At 38.4% G+C, this 15,377-nt stretch overlaps 1 protein-coding gene across 8 annotated transcripts in view; it reads left to right on the top strand.

The window, feature by feature from the left end:
* The window catches only part of MEF2A (myocyte enhancer factor 2A), a 173,784-nt gene extending 158,623 nt beyond the window's left edge, over positions 1-15,161 (top strand). For 6 of the 8 annotated variants that reach the window (XM_082648542.1, XM_082648536.1, XM_082648539.1 and 3 more), the window contains 4 exons: positions 2,104-2,127; positions 5,864-5,990; positions 9,664-9,790; positions 11,078-15,161. In XM_082648542.1, coding sequence (XP_082504668.1) covers positions 2,104-2,127; positions 5,864-5,990; positions 9,664-9,790; positions 11,078-11,441 — 642 coding nt within the window. In that variant the 3' untranslated portion in view covers positions 11,442-15,161. The remainder of the gene's footprint in view (positions 1-2,103; positions 2,128-5,863; positions 5,991-9,663; positions 9,791-11,077) is intronic. The other 2 variants (XM_082648540.1, XM_082648541.1) reach the window with 1 other exon arrangement.
* Positions 15,162-15,377: the final 216 nt, after the last annotated feature.

Genomic DNA, 15,377 nt, shown 5'->3' with positions numbered 1-15,377 from the left:
GTGGAGAACGGTATGGAGGTTCCTTAAAAAAAGAAAAATAGAACTACCATATGACCCAGCAATCCCACTACTGGGCATATACCCTGAGAAGAGCATAATTCAAAAAGACACATGCACCCCAATGTTCATTGCAGCACTATTTACAATAGCCAGGACATGGAAGCAACCTAAGTGTCCATTGACAGATGAATGGATATAGAAGATGTGGCACATATATACAATCGAATATTACTCAGCCATAAAAAGAAACGAAATTGAGTTATTTGTCTTGAGGTGGATGGACCTAGAGTCTGTCATACAGATTGAAGTAAGTCAGAAAGAGAAAAACAAATACCGTATGCTAACACACATGGAATCTAAAAAAAGAAAAACTTGGTTCTGACGAACCTAGGGGCAGGACAGGAATAAATACACAGATGTAGAGAATGGACTTGAGGACACCGGGAGGGGTAAGGGTAAGCTGGGACGAAGTTAGAAATTAGCACTGACATATATACACTACCAGCTGTAAAATAGTTAGTGGGAAGCAGCTTCATCGCACGCACAGAGAGATCAGCTCAGTGCTTTGTGACCACCTAGAGGGGTGGGATGGGGAAGGTGGGAGGGAAATGCAAGAGGGAGGGGATATGGGGGTGATATATATATACATATAGCTGACTTACTTTGTTATACAGCAGAAACTAACACAACATTGTAAAGCAATTATACTCCAATAAAGATGTTTAAAAAATACATACCTATATATAACAGAGAAGTATGTCCCCAAGAAAAGGAGTTGAGAAAAAATGACATTTAGGATAGTCATTTGGCTCACCTTTCATGAACTGGATGTGGAATACCTGCCACTATCCTTCAGAAATAAAAACTATAGGAAGTTTCATTTAAGGTGTAGAAATACATTTATAAGAATTACTAATAAACTGCAGGATTTAAGGACAAACTACAAGTTTGACATTTAGTACCTTGTCAGTTATCTTAATCTTTTTTTTAAGAGATCATGAAGCATCTCCGTGGAATTCTTAAAATTTGCCACAGAAACTATTTACACCCTTATCCCTGTAAGTTATAGTGAAAACTGTACACACACCCATATTATTTTGATGTGTCTTACAGTTGGAGATGTGTGAAGACATCTGTAACAAAACAGTTGAAGAGCATTTTGCGCACATTTGAAATAGAAGTTTATAGGCCAGGTAGTTGTTTTTCACAGTAAATAATGAGGCTTCTTCCTATTTTACACCATTGTCTGCTTTCAGATTGGGGCTTCATGTATCAGTGATGCTTATAAAGACACCTTTCGCAGATTGACAAAGAAGCTTGACTTACTCAAGTAGAATAATAAAAACCCTAGATAGTAGATTATTTCTAGCATATTAAGACTTTCTAGATGTGTAGGGGAAAAAGGAGCAGTATGTTTCATTCATCTTTTCTGTATGTGATTTATCAGTTCATTTCTCCTCCAGTCTCATTTTCTTCATATATGTGGTTTTTCTCCATTGAAATTATTATATTCATTTGAAAACTGTATTTGCAAATGATAAACATATAAATTTGTATTATTTAAAACTATACTTACTAAATGTTTGATTTCTTGTTGTTTCATAACAGTGTGCTTAGTTACTGTGGGAAATAAGAAAACAAGATAATTTCTGCCCACCAAGGAGCACAGAATCTAGTATAAGATAAATGGACATGTGTGACCAGGTAGGGTAGGGATGGGAGGATTTAGATGTAAGTATAGAGTTAATATTCTCCAGATTCCAAATAGAAACTAGTTTCATGATTAGGAAATACTTTTATATATTGTCACAGTAGCATGGCCATGTGTAGGCGAGGCCAGCATAAGAGCAGACCAAGTTGGGGTAGGAATGTCTAAATCCTGGCCCTAGAGGATTTAAAAGAATCTTTCCAGTCTTTTGAAGTCAACTACAGGTACAGAAACAATAAATAATTTATGTTTGTACTTACTGCATATATAATCATCTCTTTAGACTTCCAAACAACTGCTAGTGTTCAGATACCATGTTTTTCTAAAGAAATATTTAATATTCGAGTACCAACAGTCTTAGTAACTCTCTTATCCCTCTTATGTGCTGAGTGCAGTCGGAGGAAGAGGAATTGGAGTTGGTGAGTGTGGGTTTCCGATTGAAGGGAGTTGAAAAAGATGTACAAAGTACTAATTCTCTTCAGTGTTTTTATCTAATATTCCCTTTGTTACACAGATTTTTTTTCTTGCTATTAAATACTGTCCAAACATTTTGAATAACTAAACCAACCTACAGGTACTGCAGAGTCTGGTTTTCCTACTTATAATTGTATATCTTGACCCATTTTATTTGTTACCACTTTTTAGGGAACTTTGGGATAGAGCCTTTATAAACAATAGCTGTCCATGATGAGAAGACACATTAAAGATTTTTTTTAAGGAAAGATACAGAATACCTTTTATAGTTCCCCAAATTATTAATACATTTTTAGAAAATGACTTCACCCTCACAGTTCCTCAGATTGTAACACACTGTCTTGTGTTTCTCTTTCTTTCAAAAAGATTACATCATTTTTGGTGAGGTCACCTTTTTTCAGAGTTAGAATTATTTCATCCTGCATGAGACGATCTGAACCACAAGGGGGTTCCCTGTTTATTAAAATGAATGTCTTTAATTTAACATACACAAACTTATTTTTTTTTCTATCAGAAGATATGCTGTTCTTAAAAGTAGCTATTACCTTTTTTCCAAAACAAATGATTTCTATTGGCTTTTTTTCTAGAAATTAAATTTGACTAAAAGTAACTTTCAGTTAATATATTTCTTTGGGAACTAAAACTCAAACCTCACAGAACTGATCTTCTGATTTCACAGTCAGCTGCTAATTAGGTGACCTTAAGGGGAATAAAAACTTGAAAATGTTTAGTTTTTAGCATGGACAGAGGTTTAGATTGCATGAAAGCATGGGGGAAAGGCATCTGTTCATTTTGTTTACATTATTATATATATATATGCATGTTGGTATGTTTTGCACAGTTGCTTTCTTTTCAAATAAGGTTGTCTGTGCTCTGTCCTTAAAACGAGAGATTGTTCTTTAACTTTGTGTTCACTCTCACAGTTTTGGATGTGGTTTCATATTGGTTAACTAAAATATACTAGCCAGCTTTCGTTGTGGCGTTGGATTATATCATGTGCAGATTTTAACTATCTTTTGGGGAAATACTGTACTTAATGATACAGTAATGATTAGCAAATGGATGTTTATAGTTCAAGATAAAATAATTCATCTTAGATTAAACCTCACTATTTATACCCTTAAGAAGTTATCATAAGTGCTTCCTTGTGAACTTATGAATTATTTAGCAATATGTTGCCCTCTAGTGGTTGTGGAAATCAGTGCCATTGAGCTTTAATGGGTAGAACCGATATATTGGAGAGTTACGGTTTTACAAACACACACACACCCCATCCCACCCACCCCCCCATCTTGAGGTCACATCAGTAGATTTCCGTGGAGGTGAAGCTGTGGCATGAATAAAGCTAGACCAAACCATGTTGTACTTTATTTTTCACCTAGTATTTGACTCTTGAAGTTTCAGTGACCAAATCTGTGAGAACAAATTAAATCCAAAGTAGATCTGTCTCAAAAATTCATTAAAATTTTTAACTTGATGCTGAGACAAAAATGTATTCCTTTCCACATTCCTTAAAGTATACCCTCAATTACAGAATCTCAAAGGTAAATTTCTAAGTATTTGAAGACTATAAAATCTAGCAATCATAAAAATAAATACTTGTAATTAAGAAACAAATATATAACCAAAAATTGTATAGTCATTCGCATTTCTAAAACTTAAGCTAATTCAGACTCTAAAACTTAATCAATTTAAAATGCAGAGCTTTATGTGTCAGACTAAAATATAATCAGAAACACAATCTATTAGAATTCGGAAAGTTGTATAAATTGGCTTGAGCTCTAAAATATAATCATGAATGGCTCTGACCCCAAGTGAAATAAAGACAAGTGCCCGGAGCCTACACTAAAGACTCCTTTAGAACCAGGCTACAGAGATTCCTTTAGAAGCCTTGCAATTCTAGAACAACTCTACTTCATGACAGCTCCAGGGGAATAGCTATGGATCAGAAGGAATAAATATATTTACCTTTTTTTATATACGAGTTATGTAGAAATCTTGGGCCAGAGGGTTTCTTAGAGCAATAATTTAAGGGTACTATCTTACCTTCCTGTAGTACTTCAGTTGTCTCAAAGCATTTCCCATCTATTACCTTACTATATTCTCACAGTAGTACTACAAGGCAGGCAGCACAATGATCGCTATCTTCCCCACTTTACAACTGAAGAGGTTTGGAAAGGTTAAATGATTTTCCCAGTGCTTAGGAATTAGTGAATCTGGGACAAGATCCAGGGCAGTATACCTGAATGGTCTTTCCGACATCCTCTAATTTAAGATTGGATAGAAAATACAAACTAAAAAGAAATAAAATGAGATCTGGATCCTTATCAAATGATCAAAAGTTCAAAAATCTAGATCTAACCAAAGGCCTTTATCTGATTACCCTTTGAAATGGTGATAGAGAAAACTGAATCACATCCTGACTCTCTATAACCTCAAGGGCACTGAATTATACTTTTATTCATATGGCTTAGTACCCCAAATGTCAGTTATCAGGCTGTAATTTCTTCAGTTAGAAAAAAATAACCCTGGAGTTATGCTTTAGCCTTCTTGTGTTCTAACCACATGGAACTTGGAGTCTGTCCTGTTCCTCTGATCCTCAGTTTTAGAAAGTGTTCACTTAAGGCAGGGTCATGAGAAACTGCCCTGTCATACCTCTACACATAGAGAATGGTGACTATCTTAAACTGACTTGATTATTCAATAGTTGTTTTCTTTTTTCATTCCCATTGTAGATAGGATACTATGTAGATGCTGTCAGTTGGCAAGCATTTACCATTTTTCATGCAGCCCTGTCAAAAGTACTTTATTCAAAAAAATAAAAATAAAAATAAAAAAGTACTTTATTCAAGAGCTCTCTACCCAAAGCTTCTCCTCTCATAAGAGTCAGGAGACTGTGTGTGAATCTGCCGTTAAAAAACAGTCAGTGTTGGATGATGTGGATGATGGGAGAGGCTCTGCATGTATGGGGGCAGGGAGTATATGGTAAATCTCTGTACCTTTCCTTCAATTTTGCCGTGAACCTAAAACTGCTCTTTTAAAAGTCTTAAAAAATCTATATCTAAATATATACATACATATACATGTACATATATATATATGTGTGTGTGTGTGTGTGTGTGTGTGTCAACTGCAGGATCAGAGGGAAGGAAATATGAATACAAGCTGCACTTTAGTAAGCCATGACTTAAAACCTTGTTAAATTAGTAAATGCTGCAAAAAGTAGTTTTGATCCCTATATGCTCATGGACTTACAATCTCTATATATACAAATGACCTTGCTATCCTCTGGTATTTAAAATCTACACATATTTTATTTAGGGTAGTTTGGCTATCTTTATAGTGGCATCAAGTCGTCATTTATGCTAACACATTAAGTGTTATCAGTCCTAATGCAGTTTTCTATTTTAAGGGTATATCTCTGACATCAATAAACTCTATGAAAAAGACTCTAGGGGAAACTGAATAATTAATGTAAAATACGTCCTTTAAAATTAAATATTTAGTTATTCTTATTAGTATTTTTAAGGTTTTCACATGATCACTGCTTCAGGGAATAATGACATTCACATCATAAAACTGTGAAAAGTCACTTTTAAATTGAATGTTATTTTTAAAATATTAAGTTTGAATATAAATACTCACAGAATAACACTTTTACTTTTTTCTTCTCTCTCACAGAATACCCAGAGGATAAGCAGTTCTCAAGCCACTCAGCCCCTAGCTACCCCCGTGGTGTCTGTGACAACCCCTAGCCTGCCTCCACAGGGCCTGGTGTACTCAGCAATGCCGACCGCCTACAACACTGGTAAGCCTACTCTGTTGCCTTTTGTGGGTTTTATTTCTTTGTTTTGTGCTCAACATGTGCTTTTATGATTTTTAAATAGTATATTTATTGAAATAAGTTATTTCCAGTTTCTTAGATTCACATTTGGATATGTTAAAGAAACACATGCTAGTCTTGAAAAAAAATTAGAAAATACACATTGATCGTAGAAAGATTTCCCAGCATGAACTTTTACTTACCCCTGACGAAGAAACAACTAGCTGTTATCAAAATTATGGTATGCAGCAAGCGGAGCAAAAGGCTCGGCATTTTCTATATAGTTCTTGTTAAACAGCATCTCACTATTCCAGGCTTTTGAAATGAGGTGTTCTTCTGTATGCTGTGTCAACCTAGCTTGGGAAAGACTGAGTCCCTTTGGACCTCAGGGCTCGGGGAGGTGGAGTTGGGTGGCTGTGCCAGCAGGTCATGTTTTCCTCCGTGTGACACCCCTTTTGGTTTCTGCTGTTTGTGCCTGAGGGGCAAGACCAGGAGCTTTCTTGTTTCTCCTCAGAGTCTGTCACTCGTCACCTCTGAGGGGAGCTTTTCACTCATTCATGCTTATTTAGACATTTCACTCCCAAATACCCTATTTGGAGGGTATATCAGGTAAATTTAAGAATGCTGCAGTGACTGAAGGGGTGCTTTCAGCCACGCAGGCTGTGTGGAGAACCCGACGTGCACAGGTTTCTCTAGATGTGCCATCATAGGGAGCGGCAGAGGACACATGGGGCTTCACTTTCTCGCCAGCTGAGCCAAACACCTGATGCTTCAAAAGAAGGAAAGAGGGAAATAGTTAAAAATACCTTGCCAGTTTTTCAGAGACTACAGTGCAGAGAATTTATTCTTTTGTGATTCTAATAAGGAGACTAATAAAAATCATCTAATTTTAGACTTCAGGATAAATGCTGTAGCACGGTGCTTTCACCCTGCTCTCTGGAGCTCCCAGAGGGGTGCAGAGCCATCAATACATTTGATTGCTGCTTTAATTCCAAGTAGTTCTTTTAAAACAGAAATAACTTTAAAAGGTTTTGTTGAAAAAGAAAGCCTCTTAGAAAATGTCTACTACCTTTTCCAACAATCAATATGAAAAAAAAGTCCAAATCCATCAGCTAAATCTAGAGTAAAGCCAGGGATTATGCATTCATATAAATTCTGTTTCATTGTCCTGATCACCAGCTATATGAGCAACACTATTCTAGGGACATACATTTTCTCCCAAGTTTATTCTGGAAAAGGAGACAGGACATACCTAAGTTGGTAACTATGGCGGGGAAGTCCTGAGTTGTTGAGGTTACCAGTTCATGCTCTGATCTCGAGAAGGTGAGGAAAGAAGGAAATCTGTGAGCTAGAATGTTCAGAGGAGTGTTGGCTGAGGAGATGGGGCTTGAGCAGGGTGTCAACATTAGATTACAGTTTACTGAGCATTTCATGACAGGTTTTTCCAATATTCAACTTAGATACCCCCCCCCCGTATTTGTTTTTAGAAATGCCATGGGATTTAAAGAATCTTTTTTTTTTAAGTCCAGAAGGAATTACCAAAACATAAAAATGGAGTCAGGTTCTGTCGAAACTGTCCATCACTTAGCATCAATCTCACTCCTCCTTTAACTACATAGTCTTTGCTCTCTCTCAGAGCACCTATTCTGTTTAATGTTACCACATTATCTTTAACGTATTTATCTATTTGCCTTTTTAAAACATGCGTCCATGTTTTGTCTTTTGTTAGTATATCAGCTACGTTGTATGTGTGGCATGTGTCAAACACATGCCAGTCAGTACAGGGATGAATGAGCAACATTTCAAAGAGTACAATAGTTCTGTGTGAAGGAATCATATAGACGCTTCCTCATGCCCATCCATAACACTCCCAGCTTCTCCACTTATTCATGAATCCATTCAGCACATATTTATTGAACACATACTGTGTAACAAGCCCCATGGCAGGCACTGGAAATACAAGAGTGTGTGGTTAACAGTGGAATGTAGGGTCTATCAGAGGAAAAGTCACAGGACAAACAGCTCTAGGAATAATTTATTACTGTCGTGTTAAGGGCTTCACTGAAGCTTCAACCTGAAGGAGCACGTGTGACTCAGCCAGGCAGAGTAGGGAGAGTGTTCCGGGAAGAGGGAGTACTGTGTACAAAGGCTAGGAGGCAGCAGGAATGTGGCTGGAGGGATGGGACGGCTGTAGAGTTGAAACTACAGAGGTAAGTAGGGATGCATAGGCCTTGTTGAGGACTTTGGACATGAGAAGCATTGAGAGCATTGGGAAGCCATAGAAAGGTTTTAAGCAGAGAGGTATCATGACCATATTTTTTTTTGGAGATCACCTGGCTACAGCGTGCATGGGGCAAAAGTGAATTCAAGGACACCACACAAGAGGCTACTGTGATCCAAGTAATGGATACTGATGGCGTGAACTAGGGTGGTGGCAGTAGAGACGGTGAAACTTGGGCAGGCTTGAGAGACAGTAGCTAGAGTCAACCAGACATGATGGTTGGTGGTGGAAGTAAGTACCAAGGATAACACCCACAGGTTTCTGGCACGAACAGTCATGTGAAAGTTGGTTCCATTTACTAAAGAGAAGCAGGTTTGGAGGAAATGATGAGTCCAGTTGGGGTCATGTCAGATTTGAGGTGTGTCTGGAGAGACATCCAAGTAGACATGTCAAGTAAGTAGTTGGAAGGACTTGGAGGCACTGTGGAAGGCACAGTGTGATGGACCCCCACCCCAGCTTCTGTGGGGAGGGACGAGGCAATCTTAGAGAACACTAAATGAGAAAATATCCTAAGCAGAGCTATGCTGTTTCAACTCAGTTTCTTTTTTTAAAATACTAATTCACCAGGAAGACCAATTTCTTTAAACACCTCTCTTGAGACATGAAAAAGAAGTTAGAAGAGTTTGTGCCTCCTCTCTTTAGAACTAACTGGAAAAGACAAGTGTTAATGATGAACTGAAATAACTCTACATGTGAATGATAACTAACATTCCACGTCTTGGTCACAACGATTATGACTGAAGCATTCATGTATATTATGTCTTGTAACAGTTTTTTGATGAACTTTCATTTTGCATGCAGTCAGGGATCTTTGACAGTTCCTGTACTTCGAACAAACGCAGTCATTTAATTGTGTGATAATGTAAATACTGTCTATGTCACTAAGCTTGGCACCCCATGAGAAGGGGTCCTGAGTCTTTCGTGCTCCCCCTTTACTTCAAGAATATGAGATGTGCTGATTTAGATGGAGTCAGGGTGAGCTGGAGTGTTTCTCTTTGTTCAGGAGGGTAGCAGTGGGCATATTTATTTAAAATAACAATTGTATAGGAACATCCTTTAGTGATGGTATTTTTATTATTTCTATTTACAAGTCCGGAAGAAGTATCTCAACTTCTTGTAAAATAATAAACTATAAATTATTCAGTACAAAATTGAAACGTTTTTTATTGAAATAATCCCAGACAACTGAATACAGCTAGGTCCTATAAACCTCCCCAAAGAAAAAGTTTTTGTGGGTTTTAGACCCGTAAGTGCGTTGTTTGATGTTATGAAGTACCTGGCTTCTCTCAACATAAAACTTTTGAAGCAACTAATTGAAAAACAGATTTTGCATGGTCCTTTTATTACACACACAAGCAACATTTCCTTCTTTTTTAGATTACTCACTGACTAGTGCAGACCTGTCGGCCCTGCAGGGCTTCAACTCCCCAGGAATGCTGTCTCTGGGACAGGTGTCAGCCTGGCAGCAGCACCATTTAGGACAAGCAGCCCTCAGCTCTCTCGTGTGAGTAACTAGAAATTTTCCCCAAATCTGTACCGCTATTTCCCAACCCCTGTCTCATTCCACTGCCTTTGAAGAAAGGCAGCCTGAAGGTATTCCGGCCTACCTACCACCCTTCTCTTTTTTGCCTTGGTTAACATCAACAGACAAAGAGAATAAGAAAATGGGCTGTGCCCTTTGCTTTCTCCCCAGATCGTAGGGGTGGAGTGGTAGGGCTTGGGTATCTTATGTATGAATCAAGCTACATGGGATTCATGTGGTTGATCCCAGCCCACTGCATACACTGTATACCTCACCAAGAAGGGTTCACAAAAGAGAATGTTCCTTATGGACAGTGTGTGGGGATATAAGTGAAAAGGGTTTACAGTGGTGCCCAGGTAGGACCAGGCATCACCAGCAGAAGGAATGGTGCTTCAGTAGAACCAGAATAGTCAGCCCACAGAGCAGCTAGAGGAGATGAGGGGACAGCATAGCAGGCCCACGAGGCCTCCACGAGGGTTGGCTGCCTTGCCCCTGCTCAGGACACTCAGGACACCCAGCCTCTTAGCCTCCTGCCCTGAAAATCCCCAGAGAGCTTCCCTGCATCCTGAAATAGCTCCACAATGCATACTGTTATCAGTCGTCTTGGGAATTATGTCATGGAGAAAGGCACAGAGTATCTGAGGGAAATTTCTTTGCCTACACAGGTGTTTGGCCCTCGGGCCTTTGCAGAGCATCCTAAATGAACACACTAAAAATAGCCATGCAAAGGCAAGTGGAAAAGGCTTGGTGCTCAGACTGGGGGGAAAGCCTGTATACACTCTACTGTGTCCTACTCTGAGCAAGTCACTTAGCCTTTCTGAGACACTTTCCTCATCTGGAAAATAGGGTGACATGACTGACTTCTGAGAGCTGCTGTGAGAAGAGGTGACATGTTGTGCCTGTCACAGAAGCAGCAGAAAGGAAGAGAGGAAGCAGAATTCAAGTTGCCATATTGTTCCTCTGCCATTTTGGTCCATGTACAGCATTAGTCACTGACACTGTTTTGGATCCTTCAGCTACAGAAGTACTAAGACTGTGGGTAACAGGACCAGTCACTAAAAATCTCAACTGTACTTGTTTTTTGTCTACCAGGGATATATAATTTTTTTCTGTGCCAAGCACTGCAGGAAACACCAAAACTGGTCTTGGGGAATTCTGACAGTATTTCAGACCCTGGACTTTTTTCAGTCGGGTGGTGTCTGTAATATTCCATTTATGCAGATGTACTCACAAACCATCTACCATATCTTTTTTTTTTTTTTCCTTCAGTGCTGGAGGGCAGTTATCTCAGGGTTCGAATTTATCCATTAATACCAACCAAAACATCAACATTAAGTCAGAACCAATTTCACCTCCCCGGGATCGAATGACCCCATCAGGCTTCCAGCAGCAGCCGCAGCCACCGCCGCAGTCACAACCCCCTCAGCCGCAGCCGCAGCCACAGCCGCGGCAGGAAATGGGCCGCTCCCCTGTAGACAGTCTGAGCAGCTCAAGCAGCTCCTATGATGGCAGTGACCGGGAGGACCCGCGGAGCGACTTCCATTCTCCGATTGTGCTTGGCCGACCCCCAAACACTGAGGACAGAGAGAGCCCTTCCGTAAAGCGAATGAGGATGGACGCGTGGGTGACCTAAGGCTTCCAGGCTGGTGTTTGTACTTTCTGTTACTGCAGTGAACTGCTCTACATATCTAAGTTGGTAAATAAGGACATGAGTTAAATATATTTATATGTACATACATACATATATATTCCTTTACATATATATGTATGTGGGTGTGAGTGTGTTTATGTGTGGGTGTGTGTTGCATACACGGAATCAGGCACTTACCTGCAAACTCTTGTAGATCTGCAGGTGTGCGTCCCATGGCAAACAGAGCACCCTGTAGGCAGAGTCTAGTCTGGCACTTCCTTGGACTACTTGTTTCATAAGATAACCAGTTTTTGCAGAGAAACGTGTACCCATATATATAATTCTCCCACACTAGCTTGCAGAAACCTAGAGGGCCCCTACTTGTTTTATTTAACTGTGCGGTGACTGTAGTTACTTAAGAAAAATGCTTTGTAGAACAGAGCAGTAGAAAAGCAGGAACCAAGAAAGCAATACTGTACATAAAATGACATTTATATTAATTACCCACCTGGCATGGGTCTCTGTTGCAAAGAGGTGCATGGGAAAGGGCTGTTGATATTAAAAACAAAAAAAACAAAAAAGCCCCACACATAACTGTTTTGCACGTGCAAAAATGTATTGGGTCAAAGAAGTGATCTTTAGCTAATAAAAAAGAGAGAGAATAGAAAACACGCATGAAATATTCAGAAAATATTAGCCTAGAAATATAGAGCATTAACAGTAAATTAATATATTAAGTTATAATTGGAATATGTCAGAAGTTTCTTTTTACATTCATATCATAAAAATTAAAGAAACTGATTTTAGCTCATGTATATTTTATATGAAAGAAAACACCCTTATGAATTGATGACTATATATAAAATTATATTCACTACTTTTGAACACATTCTGCTATGAATTATTTATATAAGCCAAAGCTGTATGTTGTAACTTTTTTTTTAGAGAATAGCTTTATCTTGTTTTAACTTTCTAGTTTTATTTTAAGAGGGGGAAAAAAAAACAAACAAAAATATCTTGCAAGCAGAACCTTGGAAAAAAAAAGCCATGAACACTTATTACTCTATATGTAAATTAAAAGTTGAGCCAAACTCTTTGTGTATATAGAATCTTAAATATATTATCACCTTTGATGTAAGTACCTATGTATTGTATGGTCACCAGATTAAAAAGTATATTTTTGTGGATTGCCGCCAATTTAGGGGGAAAAGGCGAGATCCTTATTAAGTAGAGTATTCACTGTTTAATATTTACTATTTTGTTAAATATACTGTACTTTGGATTTTAATTATTGGCCCAGTCTTTTCAGAGGATTGTATAAAGGGGTTTCTCCCCTCACTGGTGGTGAATGTGTGATGTTACATTGTAATCTTTGTGCTGTATGGGTTGAGCATCATTATATATTTTATATGTGTATATAAATAGCAAAGTGGCAAAAAAAATTGGTGTTAAGTTCATCCTGCATAAATGTAAAATGTGTTGTGACAGATTTTATAAGGCATTATTTAAAACTTGCCTTTTGTGAGGAAAAAAATATAGTAGAAAAGCTGACCTAATTTAATTAATATTAGAGAAAATGGCAAAATAGTTGATGAGCACAAAGGTTTTATAAGTGGTAAATGATTAGGAAAAAATATTCGTGGGGAAAGGGGTCTTTTTTCCTTGACCCTCTAAAATAGCATGATGCAGCTGGTTACAGAATACTACCACGCCAGACACTCTGTGCATCGAATGACACTGCAGTGTGGGGAGCAGTCCTCTCATGGTGCCGATTCTTGGCACAGTTCTTGCCATCCTGATGCCCTCAACTGAGATGCTGACCAAGGCCTTACTCTCACAGGAAGACAGCTAAGTGGTAACAGCAAGCTTGGCAGGTCCCTGGGCTTGTGCCATGAACAAAATTCAAAGTCCTGTATGTCTTTCATCATCGATTTTTAAATACTCCCTTTCCTGAGAAACTCAAAATAAGGGTTTAAAATTACTGCTATTTTCTATTTTAAACTTAATATTAAGCAGCTACCTACAATTTTTACTTATGTTTTGGTTTTTCCCCCTAAATTGCGTTCCTTGTGATGTTTTTTTCCTCCTGTGCTCTTTGTGACAAATCATCAGCCAGACTTCCTGGCTGACACATAGGTAGTAGGTACAGGATAAACTTGTGGCATCCCCAGCTGCAAAATGGAATTCTGCTTTTAATGACATTTTCGGTAGTAAATTTTGATAGAGGCCAAAAAAGAGAGGGCAATATGCTTTGTCCTCTCGTCAGTTTAGACATTTGGCTCTTATTCAGAAAGGACTGGTTTTTCTTTAAAATATACTTATTTTACTGAACTACTTACAGGCACATTTCTTCATGAGGTCACACCTAATTGAAAGAAGACAGTTTCCCAACACTGAATTTCCAGGATAATCCTTACCACTTTGTAAACCATTTATAGCTTTGGAAGTGTTCAGTGCTTCTTTGGTTGTTATTTATGCATGTTCATGAACTTCTGCTGTACATGGGATAGGAGTTAATACATTCACATTTACTGTCTATTTTCTTGTGTGCCTTATGAGATGGCTTTTCTGACTGTATCTCAATAGTCTTTCTTTCTATGCAGGTTTATAATCAGTACAACTACTGTTTTCTAAAATAATATTACGCAAGGCTCGGAGTTTGTATTTCAATTACACTGACCAAGTAACAATGTATTCTGTTTTCAGGAACTGAGTATTTGACTGTTAACCCTTTTCCCATATACCCAGTGTGACTTAGAGCATATGGACTTGACAGAGACGCCCTCACCCAGACCCCATGTACGAACACATAAACATACATGTCTCCTGTTGGAAACCAGCTCAGAGTGGGGAAGACACTAACTGTGTCACTTTAGAACCTACTTTTCTACCCTTTTAGACTCATGTGTTTTGTATGACACCATCATAAGAAATTTTATCCCTGCAGATGAAGTATTTTATTACTAAAAGACAAAAACAAAAAAAGCTTAAATTGCACTGGTTAAAGTACGGTTTCCAGCAGCTGTACTTCCTTCAGCAGTCTACCTGGTACTACATTAAGTCACCACTGTACATCTACAGATGGTCCCAATCAAAAATCAACCTTTTGAGCCCTAATTATGTCCATTGTGTTAGAGACTAAATCAGGGGTTTGTTCTAAAAGAACAATATATGTTTTACCATTTCCTTTTACTGTAAGGACAACTAATAAAGCATTAACATATTTTCTGTATTAACCATCATGCGCACAAGAAATACATAGTAAATAAGGAACCAGAAAACTCCTGGCATTGGATCATAAGAAGCTAGATGATTAGAATGTGAAAAAGATTTTACAAATGTAAAACTTTTATTTCTCTGTAGAAACTTCACTTTGCTGTGCAAGAAGACACTGCTTTGCTATATTTAAAATGGCTTTTTTAAAAGAGATTTATGTATTTGGTAAATGTTTGTAGTCAACAGTTCACACAAGAAGCTGTACACGGTTTGATCATGTAAAACCGTTTGGCGGCACAAGCTGGACTTTGTTGCCATCCTTGAGATGAACCTTTTAAGAAAAATAAGTTAATCTCAATTTTTCCCTGAATGTGTTTTTTTTCTTCATTATACAATAAATATTATAGTGAACTTTTTATCAAATGGTTAAGAAAATGTTAGAGGTTGTTGTAAACTCTTTGTATCCTGCACTCACTACAGTAAAGATGGACTGGCTTTTCCTGTGTACTCCAGACTCTGTCATGTTTGCCACCAGTCGTCCTCTTTTTCCCTTCCCCTTCCTCTCTCCCTCCCCTCCCTTTCCCTCCTCCTTCCCCTCCCCTCCCCTTTTCTGCTTGCAGGTCCCTTTCACTTGCTTTGAGATGTGGTCAGGGAAACTGTTGGCGGCACCCCGCCAGCCTCCCCTGTATTGGCTCCCGAGGCCTCTCCTCCTGGGGCGGCCCT

This window comes from Grampus griseus (genome assembly GCF_964374135.1).
Source record: "Grampus griseus genome assembly, chromosome: 2".
Classification (NCBI taxonomy): domain Eukaryota; kingdom Metazoa; phylum Chordata; class Mammalia; order Artiodactyla; family Delphinidae; genus Grampus; species Grampus griseus.
The sequence above is the reverse complement of the archived record's forward strand: the minus strand, read 5'-3'. Positions and strand labels throughout refer to the sequence as shown.